Source organism: Lytechinus variegatus, chromosome 7 (assembly GCF_018143015.1).
Source record: "Lytechinus variegatus isolate NC3 chromosome 7, Lvar_3.0, whole genome shotgun sequence".
NCBI classification, from domain to species: Eukaryota; Metazoa; Echinodermata; class Echinoidea; order Temnopleuroida; family Toxopneustidae; genus Lytechinus; species Lytechinus variegatus.
In genome coordinates this window covers 26,331,638-26,353,822 of record NC_054746.1, presented here as the reverse complement: position 1 = coordinate 26,353,822, position 22,185 = coordinate 26,331,638, and the positions used below count along the sequence as shown (strand labels likewise).

Genomic DNA, 22,185 nt, shown 5'->3' with positions numbered 1-22,185 from the left:
GTCCACACCCATTAACTTCAATGTTTATCATTCTTTCTTAATTTTGAAATTACACATCAATATGTATGAACATAATTGTATCACTGTTGCCATGTTCACAATTTTTCCTGCCAACACTATTGTCCATCATGTTAAGTTTTACCCATTATTGGGTATAAAGGAATCATAATTATGGTTGTTTGCTGAGTATTCTTTACCCCACATTGAGCTATTTCAACGCAACATTGGGTATCTTTTTACCAAACCAACATGCATTCTCCCATTTTACCCAATACTCGGTAAACCTTTTTTAGAGTGCAATTCAGTTATTATTCTCTCTTTTCTTTTTTTTCTTCTCTTTTTACGATTATATCTTGTTAATTTTGTGCTCGAAACTTGTTTAAAGCAGTTTGTAGATGTTACTTAATATGTGTTTTCATAACTTTGTAATCAGTTACTTATAGGAAGCCACACTGTAAAAACTGTGGTGTTAAAACTGACACCAATTGGTGTTAATAGAGGACCACATCCTGAGGTGTTAAAATTACACCCTAGAGATTGAACATAACACCAAAGAGTGTAAATGTAACAACCAAAGGTGTTGTAATAATACCTATAGGTGTAAAACTAACACCACCAATTTAACACCAGTGTAAAATAACTGGTGTGGTCCCCTATGTACACCGGTTAACGCCACGGTTTTTGCTGTGCATCGGCTTATACAAGGTATTTTTTTTACATTCCATGCAAAATCGGATCGCAAACCGATCGTGAAGTTGTGCGCCGCGACAATATATATCCTGAGGCAAAATATAATATATTAAATCGATAAAAGATCTGACAGATGAGCAGAAAAAAAGAGAACATTGAATTCAGAGAAGGTTTAGGAGGGGTATCCACCAATCGAGTTTAACTCCGTCACTATTTCTAATCATGGCACACTTACAAACCAACTTCTAACCGGTACAGCCTACAATTCAACTCTGTGCCGGTTTAAAAAATCATGTTATACGTGGTATACCCGTCAGAAGAATTTTGCCATGTGCCCCTGCCCCCTGACCCCCCCCCCTTGATCCGCGCCTCTAATGGTGGAATCAAGTCGCCGCAGCCGCGATTAGTGGCACCGATTAATTCTCACCTACTCCGGTGCCGGGCTCCGGTGTTAGAAACATGAGGCGATAATCAGTTTTCATATGCACCGATTCTGGAAAAAATAGGCGTCGATTGGGTTTGACCGGCGCCGGTGTTGAAATCAATCGCGCCGATGCGGCGCACTGGTCACTGGCGTTGACATCATTAGGCGCCAATTAGTTTTAACCGGCGCCAGTGTTGTCCAATGAGTATTCACCTATATGCCCGTGCCGCGCCGATGTTAGAATCAAGAGGCTTTAAATAGTTTTCATCGGTGCCAGTTTCTTCTTGACCGGCGCCGACTTAGATTTAGGTGGCGCTGATCGGCGCCGGTTAAAAGCTCCGATTATTCTTGATCGGCCGCGTGTCGATTTCGAACCAGAGAATGCAGATTGTGCTTCAAGACAGGCGCCGACTTAGGTTTAGGTGGCCAAATCGGGCAGCTCCGAATGTTTTTGCTTCAGTATTGATGCTTTTTTCCGCTTTGTTGTTGTTTTTTAGCGGAGGGATGTGGTTATCCTGACACCCTTTTTTAGAAGATTGATGGGTTTAATAAGTCCAGGGTACACAATATGTTCAATGCTTCAAGGGAAACTTATAAATAGTGACTTGTATTGAGGTCCTTTTGTTTCGTCAAATCAATGCCGTTATTATGATATGATTCTATATATCAACGAGAAAGTTAGGTGAATTTCAAGTTGTTCGAATGTTGCACCATACTTTAAAATACTTCAAAGATTAATCAAACCTTTTCATTCTGCAAGCTATTCTTTTTCACTTACTTGAGTAATATCAGTAATATGTATTTCTACTGTTTAGACAAACCCTTTCTGGCTTCATTAATTCAAGTCCGCTGTTTTATGTGGTATTCTCACATTGGGGAAATTTTTTTATCGTGGTCTGTGATGCCACTTTATTCATTTTCAGAAGACAACCTTATTGAATATGATGACTCCCCTGTGGCGTACCTAGGATTCCAAAGGGGGAATTCGTCCGCCAAAAAATTTGACAAGCAAAAAAAAAAAATTCTTTAACCGCAATTAAGTAAAGGAAATTTCACACCAGAAAAAAATTGACAAGCCCAAAAAAAAGAGAAAACAAAAAAATAAGGTCTTCAAGTACAAAGGAGGGGCCACTTGTGGCTCGTCAGGGGGGGGGGCAGTCCCCTTAGGTACGCTGTGTGCTCCTCTCATAAATGAATAAGTAAATTAATGAGTATTTAATTATTTTCTACCCCCCTAAAGTTGTCATTCAGTCAAAGTGACAACTAATTTTCCACTTTGCCAATTATGTATATTTTCATTGACGAAATAAACTTTTCATCGGCATATCCTGCTTGAAATATGATATAGTTAGTAATATTTTAAAAGAGATAATCATAATCACTCATAATTTGAGTCAAATCGATGTCAAAGTCACGGCATTTCTTCTTTTTAACGGTACATACACATTTTGACCTAGAATGTTTAAAGTATCTTTTAAGAGCAGTCGGTGAGCTGTGCCGTTGCCGGGAATCGGACCGGCGACTTTCATATGTCATGTCAAGTGCCCGTCAAGTGCCAGACCACCCTGCCACGGCACCTCAACTAGATTATGTTGTTACCATATTGCACGTCTCCCTCTATCGGTGACGCACAGCGTTGTATGTCCCCTTGGCGACAATTCATTTGCATACGTAATTGATTCAGGCGAACAGGTACTACATGCATACAATGATATGCATATAGACTGTCGCTGTAAATCTCCATGCGAGTAAATATGCGTTAGAACGAAGCTCACTGAAACTACGGAATTTAGTTGCATGAGGGTAGCCTGAGAAATCAACAAAAATGGCAGCCTCCGAAGCGACGAGTTTCCCTTATAAATTAGAACTTGAGCCCCAGAAACAAAGTGTTTTTGTCACGCAGCTAGGAGAGCGAGGGTAAGTCTTATGTGAGTTGACGTCCCGTCCGGTGAACATACTCGTCATCATAATAATGAAGTCTTGATGTTAACGATAAATTGATTATCAGTTCAGTGATTACTTAAAAGTGGAATAAACGTAATATATAAGTTCTAGCTAGCATTATGATTGATGTGATCTGAAAGTTTGGTACTATTTCATGATTTTCTTCATGGAGTATTATAAAATCCAATATTAGATTTTTCTTAATAAAATAATATAGCTAGGCCACATTAAATCATGTTCACATTATTATTATATATATAATTATTTAGTTAAAAATGTTAAAGAATTTAAATCCCAAATTGAAAATTTGTCCTTGGATATTTCAAATTGAAAATCTGAGCCAATGTTAAAAAATTATAGCAAAATAGATTTAACAAAAATTTGAAAATACTACCATTACCTGATTTACTTTGTCTTGCAAAGCTGGTGCACTATCAGTTGCATAATGAACAAAACAAACTAGCTAGGAGACAAGACATGGTGAATCACACAAAGTTTATAAAAAAAATTGGGAGTGTGTGAAGCAAGAGAAAAATGTACAAAAATAAAATTTTGTGATAGATTTTGACATAATATTCAGAAAATGATATATTTCAACTTTCTCTCTTCTGTTTTTTTTTCTCTATTTTAATCCTGGTTGTGAAACTTTTGTAGATGATTTTTCACTAAAATTTGCCCAATGTATTGTGTTAATGCAAGTGTTAATAATTATTGTTTGGATCTAGACAGAAAAATGAAGCTCTAATGTAAATTATTGTCAGACTGTAAATATATGTATTCAGAATAGTTAAGTGACATGTTCTATATTTTGTTGATTTCAATCCAGCTGAGATAATTATAAATTGTTATGAAACGCTTAAAACATTTTGAATAAAAACAGACAGAAGTTGATGTTTTAATATTGTAGTATCAGAAGTTTTATCAACTTTCTGATTCTTCTGATAAAATTACTCAGATTGTCATTATCAGAGCTAATATAGTTCATGAAGTTCATATCACGTTCTATTCAGTTATTATTAATATTAATTAGCATATTTTACTCATCTTTTCTTTTTCAGTGATGAAGAAGATGACAATGTCAACAGATATCCAATTGTGAAAGAGGTGAGTACACTTTAGTTTATAGGCTTACACAAAAAAGGGCATTTATGACATAACATCCATATTAAAAGTTATTTGATTTGTTGGTTTAAATGACACATCAAACAGGTTAAAGGGGAATGAAACCTTTGGAACAAATAGGCTTGTGTAGAAACAGAAAAATCAAAGAATAAGAATAAAGAAAGTTTGAGAAAAATCGGACAATAAATGAGAAAGTCATGAGCATTTAAATATTGCAATCACTAATGCTATGGAGATCCTCCCATTGGCAATGCGACAAGGATGTGTGATGTCACTGATGAACAACTTTCCTTTTGGTGGACTATAAAATACCCTCAAAATGTCTCTTTTTGCTTTTTCTTATGATGATACAAACTCTTTATCCATGATGTATTTAAAAAAAATATGTATTACATGCCCTCATGTAGAAAGAACACATGATCTATGGATAGATGTGATAAAAGAGGCAATTCAAGTGAAATATATACTAAAGTAATGGGGAGAGTTGTTCATCAGTGACATCATCCTTGTCGCATTGCCAATGGGAGGATCTCCATAGCATTAGAGATTGCAATATTTAAATACTCATAACTTTCTCATTTATTGTCCGATTTTTCTCAAACTTTTGTTGATCTGTTTCTTTGATTTTTCTGTTTTCACACAAGCTATCTTGTTCCAATGGTTTCATTCTCCTTTAAGGTTCTTTTGTAAAATCACAAGTGATGGAGGGAGGGGGTCTTATTTGTCTAACCTTGTGCCTCTTGGTGCTTAAACAGTATGCGGGCAAGCTTATGGAGACTGGCACACTTAACAAAGCACTCCACATTAAACAAGAACATCAAATGAGTTGATGTGTTTCTGTGCAAAACACCCTAAATTATGTTTTAGTTATTTTCAGGTAGTGTTTTCTTATATGTTTCTACAATAAAAATAATATTTGTAACTACTATTCTTGGTATTAACAGTCTGCAGGCAAACTCATAGAGACTGGACTCAACACTCTGCAGAAAACTCTACTCCTTAAACGAGAAGTAGAGGTCGATGATGTCACGCAAGAACTCCGGACAAAACGCATCCAGTTCCAGAAGCGAATGGAAGAGTGCGAGAAGAAAAGGGTAGATCTACAGAAAAAGCAACAGTTGGTGAGTATACCTGGGTTATCTCAGACCACACTTTTATGGAGTGCCAATTGTCAACTTATTCATCGAATAAAAACTGTTCTTAACCTGCCGCAAAAAAATTGAGTCATGAAATGGAAAGAATATGAAAAAAATAAGAAAAAATATACTAATGAATTTTAATGATTTGGGTTATTGGTACATAATAATTCCAAGAATATGGAAGAAGTATTATGAAGCCAGTATCCCATATAATTGTGGTTTAATAGTCTAGGGTCAAACCTAGTTTTAATTATCAGAAAACCACACATTAATTGTTATTAGTGTATTGTCTTCCCTGACTTCTAGGAAGCATGAATACCGGTATTTGTAAGAAAAAGGGGGTTGTTTCCCCGGGGGGCCACTTACATTGACGAGTGGATACCATGCGCGACCAAAAAAACATGTAAAAAGGAGGTCTTTTTCAAGATAGGGCACATTACCTACGTAACATATCAAGGGTGTCAAAAACACTAAAATAATGATAAAGGGCGTCTATTTTGGCTCGGAAAGCTACGTGTTTAGGGTCGAATTTGCGATGGTATTAAAAATTTAGACTAAAATGTTTTATAAAGGATGTACTTTTTGCCCCAAGAGTCAACACTACGTGTTTAGAGTACGCTTTGCGCGAGGTGTGGGAGGTGGGGCTGTACTAATGATGATGTAGATAAAGGTAAACCGATGACTGTCTGTGACATAACAATTAAAATATCACTGTACTTGTTTAGGGGTGCAATTCAGGGAAAACTTGCCAATAGTATCGTTTTGTTTCTAATACTTGTTAAGGTTAGGGTTTTACACGCCAATACTTGTTAAGGGGTGCATTTTCAGACTATAGAAAATACGTGTTAAGGGTGCTTTTCGAGACCCCTTGGTCGCGCGTGGTATCCACTCATCAATGGAAGTGCCCCCCCCCCCCGGGTTATTTTACAACAAATTAAGCCTGACTAAAAATTTCAAATAATTTCCCTGTTACACATGGTACATAACATGTCACTGACAAAGTGCACAACTGCATATTCATCATTGAGGTAGCATGTTTAATATCTTGTGTGCATTTAAGAGGATTTTGAGTCACACTTTGAATATTTGTGAAACACCTGAAGACCTACAGTTTTAGAAATTTTCTCCAAAATGTTATTTGGTCGTTCAAAATCAAATTTGTTTCAAACCTTTTGGGTGCGTCGTGATCTAGTGGTTCTGACTCTCCCCTTTCAAACAGAGTGTCGTGGGTTCGAATCCTAGCCATGGCGTGTTTTCCTTCAGCAAGAAATCTATCCACAATGTGTTGCATTCGACCCAGGTGAGGTGAATGGGTACCCGGCAGGATTAATTCCTTGCATGCACTGAGCGCCGGTGATGGTAGCTCGACCTAAAGCCGGGGTAATAATAGCAAGCACTTTGTATCCTCAGGGGAAAAAAGTGCTGTATAAATCCAGCTATTATTATTATTAGTCACCCTGGTTTGAAACTGATTATAAATTGCTTTCATGTGTTTGTACTGAGCACTGTAAAATTGAACCAAAATAAAAAGTTGATAAACCAGGGTCATGTATCAGGGTATTTTTATTTGGAGGAGGGGGAGGGTATAGGAAAGAGTATGTAAATAGTCATAAATTCTTTTATTAATTAAATAAATGAAGGCATGGTATGTTTACTAAACCCAGCTCTCTCTTTTTTATATGTTATTTTTCCTTTCCTCTCTTTTATTTCCCCTTCTTTTTAATTCTAATTTTCTAACTGAAAAAACCATTGGGGTCACCCTTTTAAATGTCTGCAAAATTGATCAGTCTCATCAATTTGCTATTTTTTTTGTAATCCATAGATGAAAGACAGAGTGGAAAAGTTTGACAAATTCATCTCAGAGACGGAGGCCAAGAGGAGAAGAGCAATCCATAAATACCAGCAGGAACTGAAAGTCAAAGAACAGAAACAATCAGAATATGATCTACTTCTTCAGCAGCTGGAAGAGTTAAAAACAAGGTAGTCATCTCAAGTTTGCCGTCTTTGTTTATGATAACACCCAACCTTATTTAGTGATTAGAGATAGTCAGCATTGTCATGAAAATTAGGAAAGAGCAATTTCATCTCTAATGACCATGTGTCCCTATATGCATGTGTGTTACTTTATCAGAGATTGAGTATTAATTGTCTCAATCTCTTTAGGCCTTAAAATAAATTTCAACATTTGTAGGGTAATATAGAGCACAAAAATCTCCAGTGACCGTTTAATTCGTCCAGATTTCTTGACTTGCAGGATCAATTTGAAAGTGATATTTATGTACTGTATAAGATATAGGGGGCATTACACTATTGCTGGTGTTTTTTTTATTTGGGGGTGTAATCTTGTGGGTATGTCATGAAACCTGTCACCACTGAATAGATTGTCTGTGCTGACAACTTCAGTGAAATCCTTGGTTTTGATTGGCTGAGAGGCACTGGCCTCTGACTGTTGCTATGCGCAGTAGAATATATTTATGTAGTGGCTGCGCTGTACAAATTTATCATATTGTATGGTATCTGTCAGAGAAACACAATCTGTCAGTGCTGACAACTTTCATGAAACGGCCCCCTGGTGTTGGTGAGTGCATACCGTTTTCCCTCCATAAACTTGGTTAAAATTAAAGTCCTATCTCTTGTTTAGTTTGCTTGGTGGTGGTGTGCTTCATTACATGTTGGCAGCAGTGAGATCTAAACACAAATTCATATTTTTACATGAAAGATATATTTACAATGAAAAGCAGCTTATTGAATTCTTAATTATCTCAATTTTTTTGGACAAGTGAGGTACTGCATAAAGCAGTTTGATAGAAAGCTGATGTATCTACTTGCTCTCTTATTTAGATTTGGCTTTAACAACCAGCAATGACTTTATATACCTAAAGAGGTGTGCATGTTTTTGTAATGGATGACATATAATAATAATAATAATTCAATATTTATATAGCACCTATCAAACTTTCTCTAAGCGCTTTGCATCACAAAACAATGTACAATGATAAAGCCGTAATGGAGATTTTAAATACTGTTTGGGGAAAAGCTTATTAAGTTGTTTTATATCACAAGTAGTACCAATATTTTGACACCTTACTTTTATTCCTTTGCATAACAGACATAACAAGCTCAATGAAAAGATCAAGAAATACAAAAAGTTTGAAGAATTCCTAATGAAAGTACTTGACAACATTCCAGAGAGTAAGTATATTTTCTTATATGTGCTAAATATATTTCTCTGTGTTATTTTGCTATTGAAAATGCACTAAAATTATTAAAATGATTTACTAGAAGGAATTTCACATCAATTGTGAGAAACAACTGACATCACCTTTTTGTTTCCTTCTTAAATATTTCATTTTTTAAATGATAAAATAAAAATGTACACAAATAGTACAATATGCAAGTAAATTAGAATAATCTTCCAAATGTCATTACTTTAAGGTATAAAGCCCGCTTCGTGAATTGAAGGGGGCAGGTTTAACCCCCCCCCCTCTGCCAATTCATACCAAAGTCTAGATTTATAAATAGCAAGACCTTTTGTATTTTAGCTGGCACTCGGCATCTAGATTGTGGAAGGATGATAACATGTAGATAGATAGATAAATGGTATTTATTAAAATTCTCATATTGCAGTTAACAAACTGAATTGCATGTGAATCACAAAGCTAAAAATACAAGTATACATTTCATTGAATACATTTTACAATACAATGTTCAAGTATGTAAGTAAATAAAATACAGTATACTTTATACCATTGATCTTTATATGCAGCACCTGTTGGGAGAGCAGTTTCATTAACATTGGAAAATAAAAGATTATTCTTATGATCGTAATATTGTTGTTGTTGCTATTATTATCACTATCATAATTGCTATTTTTTTAACAGATTATTTAGAAGTTAATGATGACATGTTGAGAAGCATCATGGACAGACATCGGACTCTGAGTTTTACCAACTATTCCTTGGTCAATAGGGTCCAGTCCATGTACGATGAAGTTGATGAGAAAAATCTTCATTTAGATGAACTCAAGTACAAACATGATCAGAGCATACTGGTAAGATGCAAATACATTCCACTTTTAAACCAGTTAGTTTACTACCAAATTCGGTTCTTCCATAATCTTTGTACAGAAACCACCTGCTTCTGGTATGCAGCTGGTTAATAGAACCTATCCAATGATGTAAAATTCAAGCTGCTTCAGTGACCACTGTCCAAAAGTTCACCATTTCAGAGTTACCATTTTATCTGAAATTCTATTTTTAATTATATTTGAAAATTCTATCTTAGTCTTCAATGTTTTGAATATTCAGTTAACTTATGACGGAGATGACACCAAGAGTTGGGGGTTGAGCACCCTTTATGAGGTCAGAAGGAGTGACCAAAAAAAGAGTATTAAGAAGAAGTGGTAGGAAAAGGGAGAAAGAAAATGGAAAAGAACATAGGTTGTGTAATTACCAAATACATTTGAGAAATTGGAATATTCTAGTGCTGCTCAGATCTTTAGATGCTTTGATTTCAAAATTAGCTAGTTCATATTCAAAATCTGTATTAGATTATGTGTTTCAAGTCATTTGAGAATAATTATATCTTTAATTTGTATTAAAATCTTTATAAACCTGCTTGAAGCAGCAGAAAAATATGTTGTATACCTGTACATATACTTCAAATTCTTTTTGGACAAAATCTCTTCTAATTAACATGTCAAACAGATTTACAGCATACATGTAACATTTCAAAACTTTGAATTGAACTTCATTCAAGCATACCGGATCTTGACGACACCACTCTGTCGCATCACTGCGTCAAAATCAATTTATGAGGAATTCAATCATTGCGTTAAACTAGCCTCACACTAATGGGGTAGAAACACCTGCCTTACTTCCCCCAATCATTGAGATGTCTCCTCCTTTTCCTGTCATTTGAAAACCTCATCAATCTGATGTCACCTATTGCAGCTGTTTGCTGCACAGCAGCCATTTGTTTCATTTGTAACTCAGCCTTACCATGATTTTAACTTTCATATACATATGTAATGCATACATGTACATGTATTTGTTTATTTTGATGCTGTGAAGAATAATAATTGTTAGGGCTTTGTTTGTAATAAATTGGGTATTTAGATGATGTGCAGGAAGTTTGTTATTGCCTCAGAACTACCTTAATTATGATTGTAATATTTTATCATCTTTCTAAAATGCTCTGACTTGGCAACACACCTTGTTATGTGCATAACCCTTCAAATCACCTTTGGATTGGTCCAATCTTAAATTGATTCATGCCCATTCGGACTTGTGTGTCCTGCGTGGTATACTCTTATATAATGTACTACCAGTTTAAATGCACTGTAATTACCATTTGACCTCACAGCCACAGAGACCATTTAACTATTTCATTTGTCCTATATTGTCAACACCCACTTTGATTGATGAATATGATTCAATAAACTAGTTATAGACAAGGTAATTGTAAGGGGAAAACAGAAAAAGCGACTTCTAAGTTACTTCTTAAGATAATTGACAACATATGACAATTAGACCAAATAAGTATTAGATGGATTAAATATATTTTAGCTTCAGTAAGTGGAAGTTTATAACCTTGATCTTTGTCATTTTCTTGATCAGGTGATCAACAAGGATCTAGCAGAAATGCAACATCTACAGGAGGAGAGGATTGATATGAATGCTGAGCTGGAGGAAATGATCTTTAATGATGCATTCGCTTATCGAGACCAGGTCAGTTGGTAGATACATGCAGGTTTAGCCGAGGAAAGGAAACTTAAAGGAAATATGTTGTTTGGCAGATTTAGGATTTTAGCATATTGTAAGCCCAAAAATCACCAGAGAAATTGCATTTGGATCTCAAGGAAGAATAGAGTCATTTTATTAACTGTTCTGAGGTTTATCTGAATAAAGTTCATGATGGTATTTTTTCATTATGTAGATATATATATGTAAAATGACTCTTTTTATCTAGACACGCACATACTCGGACCAAGCCCTCACATGAGATGTAATAGCATGATATATATTTGTATTTAATATCATTATCAGTGTTCTCTTCATTATCATCATAATCAGCATCATCGTTTTCATCACTATTGTTACCACCACTACGGCCATCAGCATCAATATTTCATGATCAGAAGCATTATCACCATTACCGCTGTCACCTACGCTACCATTACCATCATCACTTTGATCAATACCATCAACTCATTATCACGAGTTTGACCACCACCATCAATTGCATCATCGTTGTCATCGATGTCGTCATCATCACCACCACCATCCTAATCATCATCATTGTACCATCTGCATGATCAATGCACTATCTCCATCATCATTATCTTTGTAATAGAGTATTCACCAATATGTTTATTATTAAATGTTACTAGCATTGTATTTGTATATATTTTTTTTTATTCTAGAGTGAGACCTTGGGAAGAATAAAGATGGCAATCAACAACCTGGTGGAGAAATGTCACAAGAAACATGATGAACCAATGGAGACGCTAGACTACGAAGAGAAGCTTCATTTGATCATGGTAAAAATTAATCTCTGAGACAATACCTAACGTTCATGGCTAGAAAGCATCTAAACACAAGTTAGGATATTTATATTTTTTATCTCCAACAAACAGGTGCTTGAATCGTTTGACTACGTAGAGTTTGTGATTAATTCTTGTGAGGGGTCCTGCACCTATATTCAACATTCTCCTTTTTTAGTATCATTTGTCATTTTCATTCATGATGAAACCACAATTTTGATGGGCCTATGGTCATTATTAAGAACATAAGACATTGGAGTTGATTGGTCATTGTCATTTTGAAATTTAGGTGTATTGGCCAATGTCAGATTTATAAATTTTCTGTAATTTTCTAACTATCTTACGACTCTTTTACTTTTGAGACAATATTATATTCTTAATACTGATAAATATATATGAAGTATTAGCAAAAATACATGATTAGAAAATACTGATTGCATTTCGAGTGTTGTATGTTGTCTCATTCGAGATTTTAGGGACAGTTTAATTCACACTTAATAAAGATGAAGTATGAACTTCAACTGTCAATACCTTTTACACTTTAAACTCTGTTAATTGGTAATTCTCAATAGATAGCAGATAGACTATTGAGAATCAAATTTGCTTTTTTTCATTCAGATTCATGTATAACGAGAAAAATTTAGTAACAGTGAGAAATACAATAATTGTTTGACTAGCCTTTTGGAAAATTCGATGCCATTATTGGTTAAAATAATAGTTGTCAGTATTGTGAAAGATTATACATGGAACATGAAATGATTTCTATTTAGTTAATATTTCTTATTGTTTTGTTTATATTCCAGAATTTTGTAGTAGACAAGATCCATGTAGAGAGAATGGCCAGGCAAGGCTTCGTTGTTTCATCCGCATCATCAGGTAAACGAGAGAGATCAAGAACAAAACTAGAGCGAACGTGAGAGAGTACTCCCTTTCAGGCGACCCAGAGTGGTGTCATAAGTACATGTTTGTAATTGGTCAGATATACCATGGGGTATCATGTAGTCCCCTTCATTGGTTCCATGTATAGAGAGAATGATCAGAGGCATGCTCTCCCATGTTGTTAATACTGTCATTTGATTGGCTCATAGCTATTCATGGTATCACTCTTACTATACACCCACCCTGAGATGTCCATTTGAAAGAGGCTCTTCAACCTATTAGAGATTCTTGACTAATATGTGATCGTATTCCATCATTTGTGAATGTGTTTGGCTGTCTGGCTCCTTGGTATGCATCATCATCATCAAAAGAAAAGTTGGTTGCTTATTAGCATCATAAAAGGTGTCAATGTCATTGTATATGGCATCAAATCAAATAATTCTGTGATGAGAAATACATTGAAGAACTGGGACCCATTTTACCAAGCATGATTGATTTAATAATTCTCAACAATGAGCCAACAACATGATTATCTAGAATGCGTGTATGCCTTTCAAATCATGTCCACATGAGAAGTTCTCATGCATTTTCATTGTTTTTATCCATCAGCATGATTCTTCTTGATTACAAAGGGACAAGTGTATACACTTATAGACAAATCCATAGTCGAGGTTGATTGGATCAATCACTTTCCTTTGTGAGACAAGGCTGTGGGTTCGGGGCCCCGTTGTATAAAAGGTACTATTATGGTAACTTTGCCATGCAATGTTAATTTCCCTGAAATCTTTGATTCTGATTGGCTGTTGATCATCGTTACCATGATAGTTACCATTGGATAGCAAAGTTACCATATTGGTAACTTTTATGCAACGGCCGGGGCGCAGATCTCCTCAATCTACATGTACTGTAATTGGCAAAGTGGAACATGATTTGGTGTTAATTGAAAGTCATAAATATTTCTTTGCCTGAAAGCATGATTTGTAATATCACCATTATTTTTTTAATTATTTATAATTTCTTTTTTTGCATTTCTGGTGGTCACATAGCCATGATTGCACGAAATATCAATCATATTTGCTTCTTTATTTTCTTTTTATTTTGGTTAATTGTTATATGCATGGAAAATTGAAGCTCTTTCGTGTTCATTATGCATATCGTAATTATTTTTCAGACCTAGCGTTCAAATTGTAACAAAGATCATGTGTTCCGACAAATACATTACATGTACATGTATGTATCTGTAAGAAGTGGTTTAGCTTCATCATTTAATAAAAAAAAATTTCTTAAATATGTGAAGTTTGAACCATTTCTTTTTTTTTCAGAACACTGCATTACTGCATTGGAAAAAAATGCTCACTTCATTCATTGTTCATATATTTTTACTATACTGCATAAATAAATTTTGAATTCTAATCATGATTGTTATTCAATTTATTGAAATTATTCATATAAAACTGTCCATGTGAAATGCTTGATTGCTGTATTGAAGTGATCAAAGGAATGAACAAATTTATTGTGATCAAAGTATATGTGCATGTATTACTTTAACAAAGCTTAAATACAATCATGAAGCAAATCTTACGATGTAAAAAATCATGGATCAAGAAGTAGTATTGTAAGTCTGTTTCAAATCAATTCAATAAACATGGCAGATATATGGGCGATTTCAGGTGGTGTTGAATATATGTGTCGATATTATCAATTAATTGTATCAGGAGATTTGTTACATTGCACTTATAATTATATTCAAGAAGTAATTCTAATATTTCAAGGAAATCTTCACATTTTGTTTGGTAAAAAAACATGTCAGATGTGTAATACAAGTGGTATTGAGAACAGTGTTATGTTCTGTATTCAAGTTTGGATCCTTCATTTCATTAATATCTTGCATTTGTTGTGACGAATCCTACATTCATTTAATTTCTTACATTGGCAATGAATAAGGAGACATAGAATAATTCTTTTATTGATCAAAATTTTGAAACCACACATTGTTTTTACAGGTGTTATAACTTGAATAATATGTTTCACATTCTTCAATCAAGAAACAATTGCAATTCCAAGTTTAAGGGTATGATTTGATCAAATTAATTTTGTCTTTCTTTTCCTAGAAGAATTTATCATGTAATTGATAGATACATGTAGTTCCATGTTGTATAAGTTGTTTTTTTTAGTCATGTATCAGTAAGTGTACTTTCCTGTAGCTAAAAGTAATAGTAAAGATAACCTTACACTTTAGGGGCCCATCATTACCTTTATATATATTTAAATATTTTCGGTATAAAATAATTAAAACTGGAGTAAGAAAGAGCAAACACAAAGAGCAAACTCGAACTATGCATAATATGTCCATGTAAAAGTCTTGCCAGTACTGAATTGTAAATTTTAAACGTGTATATATGGATGTTTTAGTTATATCTAGTGCCTATATATCTTAAGCATGAGTACTTTATTTGATGCACCAAGTTTGAATCATGTAAAGCGATTTTTGTTAATGTTATTTCTAAGGATATTTTGTATTCATTTTCAGTCCATCCATTTTTCAAAAAATTGTTAGTATGCTCAAAAGAGGAAGCATCTTTTCTTTGTACATCTTTTTCACCATGATCTATTCAAGAGACATATATGTATGTTGGATTGAAGGAGATATGGGGGTGCACAAGGATATGTGCCCCCCCCCCCATCCAAAAATAATTTGCTAAAGATTATCATTCAGTTATCTGTGCCACCCACCCCCAAATTTAAAAGATCCTTGATTCAACTTTTCCATAAAGTTAATAATCTGCCTCTTTTGCAAACTAAACAATAATTCTGTCACAGTTTACCTGATTACCAATTATTTTCACTACCCATAATATGCTTAATTTAATTTTCTTTTCTTTCAAGATTTTTTTTTTCTAAGTCAATGATTACTTAACATTTTGTTTCTTTCTGTTGTATTAGGTGATTTGTCTGTTGAAATAATGTGTAGAAATTATAATGCCCTCCTTTTCTACTTTTTTTCTTTTTCATAATATTGGGAAATCTCACTTATGCCCATTCTGAACAATTCCTTCAAAGGCAACCTGGAATGTTTAATATTATATCTATATATGTAATATTGATATATGTGTCTTGGTATGTGTCACATGTAAAAATAAAGTAACCAATACTTAGATAATGTGAAGGCTTACATACTTGTGATCATTTCTAATGCATTTATATTGTATTAGTAAAGAGGTTGTAGGGAGCCAGGAACAGACAGCTACATGTATATTGAAAGATGGGGAGAGTAATGAGAGTAGATTAATAAAAATATATGAAAAAATATTGAGATAAGAGATACTGAATCTACATTGTAACTTTTCCTTTTTTTCAACTTGCCAGAACTCCAATTTCATATGGAATGAAATAGCAGAAGCATTTAGAGCCAATGATTTAATTATTCATTTCTTTTTCTGAAAAGTAAAACATGAAAGAGTGTATCCAGAGTTTTATTTATCTCGTTCCATATTAAAGTTGGAGAAGAAAAGGAAACAAAAAATAAAAAAATATTGGGTACCCTACTTTTTAGGCATACTAATTTCTTACAACTTGTTTTTATGTAACATTTCATCTTTCATGTATCTGACCATAAATTTAAAATGTAATAATGAATTACTAAAAACTAATCTTACTAACCAAAACTAAACAGGGATACAGTCTTCATATTATGTGGAGTATAACAATAGGGACAAGCCTGATAGACTGCAGTGTCTGTATAATAAACACACCAGTAAACAATCACATATAAATAGTAAAAATGAATAAATTATTTTATTAATTTTGTATATACATATAGAATATACCATAAATAATGAAAATATATACTATTTGATACCTCAATAAAGTTTTTTTTTTGATGTGCAGCATTCACAAATTGCCTATGAAGATTCGATATGACAATAAATTTTATTTATTTTCAATATATTATAATGTACAGTATGAACTGTTTGATGTCATCATGACCAGCTCAGACATTTATAAATTCTATGCAGTTTAATTAAATATAACTGATTCTGGTATCTGAAAGGCCTGGTTTCCTTTTTGAGAAAGAAAAATTAACACATGCACCCAATGCATTAATCACAAATTCAAACCCATAGGAAGATAATAAATGTAAGCCATTGAAAATGTGTTTGCTTATTCATTGATCCAAACTCTCTGAGAAAGCAAATAAAAATATGAGAATTTAAATAAAAAAACAAATGAAAAGAGAAAATTGAAATAAAAAAACACAGAAAATTCAAGTTAAAACAAATATCGATAAACAATAAAAAAAGAAAGAAAACAAATGAAAACAAGCGGAACGTCTTTGGCAGTCTAGACTGCATTATATGATTGAATATAGCAGCAGCCCCGACTAAGAAAAGAATACTTTTTCATAAAAGAGGAGGATAAAATTAATTACTAATCAAAAATTAAGTTTGTTGACCTTGAATTATTTTTCATTTCATATCATTTGTGATATCCATTAACCATCTCATAACAGTTTAATTTTATTTGATAATAATGAACAAATATAAATTCCTAAATCATATTTGACCTGTCCTTGACCCAGTGATCTGAAATTATACTGATCTAATTTCTAATACATGTTAACCATTATATCAAAGTTATTAGTACTAGATTACTTGTGATTTCAACACAATCTTGAAATTAAAAATATTCAGCTTTGGTTATTTTTTTTAACACTTTATTCACCGACAAATGTCCTTTGACCTTTCCCCGAGAGAACTGAAATTACATTTATATATTGGGCAATGGAATATATGTGAGTTTTAATGTGTGTTTTAGGATAAAGGGAATTATACTTTAGATATTATCTATTCTTATGTTGATATAACATGTTCAAAGTCCATTGACCCTATTTGGCCATTAACTTTGATCATGTTACCTTTAACACATGTCGAATGATCAGTGACACTCCATTACCTTTTGTCCAAATTTCATGAAATATGTCCTCATACTTTCAAAGTTATGATGACATTTTAAACACTTAGCCTTGGTTAAGATTTGACGACAACTATGCCGCAATTAGAAAAGCATTGCCTGTCTCACTTCTGCTATGCAGAAAGGTGACAATGAGTTTGTCACATCATAATCAACTCCTTCGCCCAACAGCCTCATTCAATGTTTTTGGAGGAATCCAAACTTCCGATTGGTGTAAATTTGTTATTCATTATCCAATTATGATGGAAATTTTCACATTTTGGCTGGTTTATCTTCATGCTTTCTGCTTTAATCAACTTAATCATGAGGGTGGCCCTTTACACCAGTTAAATCAGACATACACCCAGGTTGGCCTCGTTGACTTACGGTACAGAATCAGAATAAATATAAACAGTATAGTGGAAGTTGCCATTGCAGTAGAAGTTTTGAGAATGGTAGGGCAATGGAAGACTTCATATCTTTTTCAAAGAACCAACCAGACAGGTGAATTCAGTCTGATGTAAGCTAATAACTAGAAAGGGCAAATAATTTTGTTCATACTATATCCTTCATTTGTGGTAAAAATGTACAAATATCTTGGATTTGGTGCCACAATTCAGATAACAGAAATATACTCGGGTCACAAGGAAAACAAAATTGTTATATTATCCCTAAATATAAAATTTGTTCTGCACAGTTTCAAGAATAAAGAATTGTACTCTTTAGATGTCTCTTTCCAAATGTCTGGTCAAGGCAGCTTTTTCAATCTATGCATCATCCATCGTCTGAAAGAGAAACAGAATATTTAAAGTTATTTCAAGAAGATTTAAGAAAAGAAAAAAAAAGTTCACACTTAGTTACCAATACCGATATGTGTCTAACACTTCCATTTATTAGAATGTAGGATAAAAGAGCACTACTGATTGAATAGTTTCAAGTGTCTAGTTGGGCACCTTCACCACTTAACCACAGCACCTCAAGATTTCATGACAAGCCATCAAGCTGCCAAGAACATCAAATTATTTTCTCTTTCAGATATTTTCTAAAGGTTTGGCCAAACAGTCACTGTGAAATAAACAGCAATATGCATCTTAAACAAGATTATATAAAAAAAAAAACTGACAACCATTTATTCCATTTTGAAAATACAGGGTCAATGCAGAAAAGTGGATAACATAAAAATAATTCCCATTGTTATATATTTTCTTGTTCTACTTGTGTCCTAAAGGAGGGTGTATGACATTTGCATTCATATAGAAATATAATTTCAAAAGATATTTCATAGTTCAGCTACTATTTTACAGATTTGTATACATTTTCTTAAGAAGCTTCTATCTTTTTGAAGTGAAAAACACACTGGAACAGACCAAAGTTCATAGTAAACTTACATCTTGAACTATGAGAATGATTTTGTCCAAAGTTCCTTGTTGATTGCGCAAGATATGCCCATTTTGTTCAATAGCAGCAAGCAGTCGTAGGAAGTGACCAAGGTATTTCTTATCACTGTATTATAGGATATAGATGCATTGATAAATCATTAATTTAGATTATTAGAGCAAAATACAGAAATAATATATAAAAAGTGTTCATTAGAAATCAGTGACTTCAACTGCAAAGAAAGAAATCTTTATACTTCACAGAGTTTGGTAACATATTTTAAAACACAAAGTCAGACCTTTTTTTTAAATAAAATAAAAGGTCACTTGTAAGATTCAGAAACTTGTTATCTTTTTGTTTGTCAAATTTTTCTTTGGAGAAAATGAAATCATTTTTGGAATCTTACCATCCACCTTTTTGCTTATTAAAAAAGAAAATTCTGCAAATCAAAATAAAGCAATTTTTTGTGCCCAATACCCTTAAAATAATTTTAGATCTACCGGCCTTTGGAATACTAGAATGAGTTAATTCTTACCTTGTTGTGTAATGGTCCTCATCATAGTAATCATCAATGGTTTTTATCTTGATGTTGGCATTACTTATAGAAGAGACTGCATAAATGGAAATATTGAGTAGAGTACAGTTGCATTAAAAAGGTGCTTTTACATTAGGAGAATAGTCCAAACCTTGTCAGGGGGCTGTTTCATAAAGACTTACAATGTTGGTAACTGTGCTATTGTAACTATTGTATGGTAACTACCATGGAAACCTTGATTGTGATTGGCTGCTGAGCCCCATAACCATGGTAGTTTTCATAATGTCAAAGTAACCATATTAGTAACCAAAGTAACCATATTAGTAACGAAACTGGCTCCTGGATTGCGTTACTACTATATTACATTTACAGCAAACTGAACAAGAACAGCTATCAGAACTACAGTCCAAAATAGTCAAGAAGGTCAATGAAACGTCATTGACGGACTCTGACATTTGATCTAGTGAGAACTCTCTCATCACTCTGCCATCAAGTGTCTTGTCTTCCTGTTGATGCCTACAATCATAAAAGCTTACTATTATAGCGAGTTAAATAAGAAAGATCAATGAAGAAGACACCTGTCCTGCATTGTCTCAAGTCAGAGATCTAGTATCATCCCCCTTATCAGCTAACTAATTTCTCTTTTTTTTTGTCTGTTGCCACTACTTGCCAACTCTTGACACAAATGTGTCAAGAGTGTAATACAATATTACATTGATGACAAAGTAAACATCAATTGAAACTCTGCCGCCAATGGTGAAAATATTGGTGGAAAGCCAATAGAAATACAGGTTTCCCTGATAATATTATAACTGCTGATGGCCAAAGAAAATGAATGGTAACTCTGCTCCCAATGAATCCACAATGGCAGCATCCTTTGAATCCTTTAACAAAGTACCGAAATGATGACATCACAAAAAAATATTTTTGCATTTCAGCATTTTTGATACCATATCCTGGTAGAGCATGATGAAAGACCCCTACTTCCAAAATTTGGTGAGAATCGGTCCATGGGGGCATAGGCGGCGGAAGCGGGGGGATGGGGGGGACAGATCCCAAAAAAAAATTTAGGTGGGGGGATGGTCCCCCCTAAATTTTTAGTTGATAACCTTTTTTTTTTGCTTGTCAATTTGCTTATCAATCTGGTGAACCCCCCTTAAAATGTCTCTTGTTTCCCCCCCTAAAATTTAGGTTAATGACCTTTTTTTTTTTTTTGCTTGTCAATTTTTTTTACATGTGTCCATCACAAAATTTCAGGTAGACCCCCCCTCATTTTTTGGGCTTCCGCCGCCAATGCATGGGGGCCTGAGATATTACCCAATGAATACATAATAAGCCCCATGGATCTATCTATAAGATCCATGCAGAAACCAATGATTCGATTTCCTTCATATTTCACATGCTTTGTGAGAATATTCTTAAAATCCTACACTGACAAACAATATACCTATTCTATTGGTCGTTTTGAAAAGATGTTAGTCTGAATATGATTGGTACTTAATAAATTCCCAGCTATGTGTGGTATATAACCCATCATTGATTAGTCAGATCATGCTCAGGGAACGTGCTATTGAAATTGAAATCATCAATGATATTACACGTTAAATGTTAATTGCACGTTGACACTTAAGCTTGATTGTTAGTTACACTTATCATAACTCTTGTGAAACTCTTCCCTGGTTAGAGACAGAAGAGAAAGAGATGATGTTTACCTGTTGATTTAGCAGCCAGTGGATTTGAATGTGTTCCATCATCAAACAGAGCATCTTCCGCTTCTTTCTAGGAATGCAAGAATTCAAGAAAGGTCATAGAATTTCTGCATTATGCATTGAAGTTTCATTTTGTTTGAGACAATAGCTTAAATGGTGTAATTTAGGAGAGGTAACATGGTGCCATTTCATTTGCTGATATGTATATAAAGAGAAAGTAAAGAGACAAAACAATTGGCTGTGTATATCTGCATTTCAGTAGCTGTTAAAACATTCATTTTCACTTACTGTGTTAAAAATAAGAAAGGAAATGTGTGATCATTTTTTAATTGTCACTTCATTCTATCAAGCTTATACTCAGAAGCTAAACACCGAAAAGGCAAACAATGACAATGGAAAACTTTAAGAGAATCCATATGAAATCTTTAAAGGATGAGGAGGAAAGTAAACAAGATCATCAGACTTCAACTAAGTTAAAGATTATACAACTGGGATTAATAACCTAGATGGAAATTCACCTAGTGAGCTACGTGCCAAGGAGTTTATTTGGATATTAGACCAACTGTTTTTGAAGTGATCTATATGACTTTATTAGGTGAGACCAGATGGGCTTTAGACAAAATGGGATTAGGCTTGTTGGAAAGTAAATATGACTTACCAAGGCTGCTTTTCTGAGAGCCTCCTTTTCACTAGCTGCATCCAAGGTCAGTTGGAAATTATCTACTAATACTGCTACAAACAGACTGGAAATCAAAACAACAAATAACAATAATACAGTAATGAATGGAGTAAATCATCATCCTTTTATGTTTGAATGAATGAACATACAAAAGAACAAATGAATACATACAAAAAAAATCAAAATTAAATGC

General features: G+C 33.8%; 2 protein-coding genes across 2 annotated transcripts in view; one reads left to right on the top strand and one right to left on the bottom strand.

Annotated features, from left to right (window-relative positions):
* Positions 1-2,893: 2,893 nt before the first annotated feature.
* On the top strand, positions 2,894-13,604 carry LOC121418866 (coiled-coil domain-containing protein 42 homolog). The gene is made up of 9 exons (XM_041613050.1): positions 2,894-3,031; positions 4,117-4,162; positions 5,125-5,301; positions 7,142-7,299; positions 8,429-8,511; positions 9,201-9,370; positions 10,938-11,048; positions 11,744-11,860; positions 12,667-13,604. Exons 1-9 carry the CDS (start codon positions 2,940-2,942, stop codon positions 12,778-12,780), a joined length of 1,068 nt encoding a protein of 355 aa, XP_041468984.1. The 5' UTR covers positions 2,894-2,939; the 3' UTR covers positions 12,781-13,604.
* A 2,151-nt stretch (positions 13,605-15,755) lies between these two features.
* The window catches only part of LOC121418864 (cation channel sperm-associated protein 1-like), a 29,709-nt gene continuing 23,279 nt past the window's right edge, over positions 15,756-22,185 (bottom strand). Inside the window, exons 9-13 of the mRNA XM_041613048.1 lie at positions 21,972-22,056; positions 21,317-21,383; positions 19,605-19,680; positions 19,081-19,195; positions 15,756-18,477 (exon numbers count right to left, since the gene is read on the bottom strand). Of these exons, the coding sequence (XP_041468982.1) occupies positions 18,460-18,477; positions 19,081-19,195; positions 19,605-19,680; positions 21,317-21,383; positions 21,972-22,056 (361 nt within the window). The 3' untranslated portion in view covers positions 15,756-18,459. The remainder of the gene's footprint in view (positions 18,478-19,080; positions 19,196-19,604; positions 19,681-21,316; positions 21,384-21,971; positions 22,057-22,185) is intronic.

What these genes read in the sequence shown, in the direction of transcription:
- LOC121418866 (XM_041613050.1), top strand. Translation starts at nt 2,940, where the DNA reads ATGGCAGCCTCCGAAGCGACGAGTTTCCCTTATAAATTAGAACTTGAG. An exon ending in TACAGAAAAAGCAACAGTTG is followed by an intron (nt 5,302 to 7,141) that starts GTGAGTATACCT and finishes TGTAATCCATAG; the next exon opens with ATGAAAGACAGAGTGGAAAA. An exon ending in AACATGATCAGAGCATACTG is followed by an intron (nt 9,371 to 10,937) that starts GTAAGATGCAAA and finishes TTTCTTGATCAG; the next exon opens with GTGATCAACAAGGATCTAGC.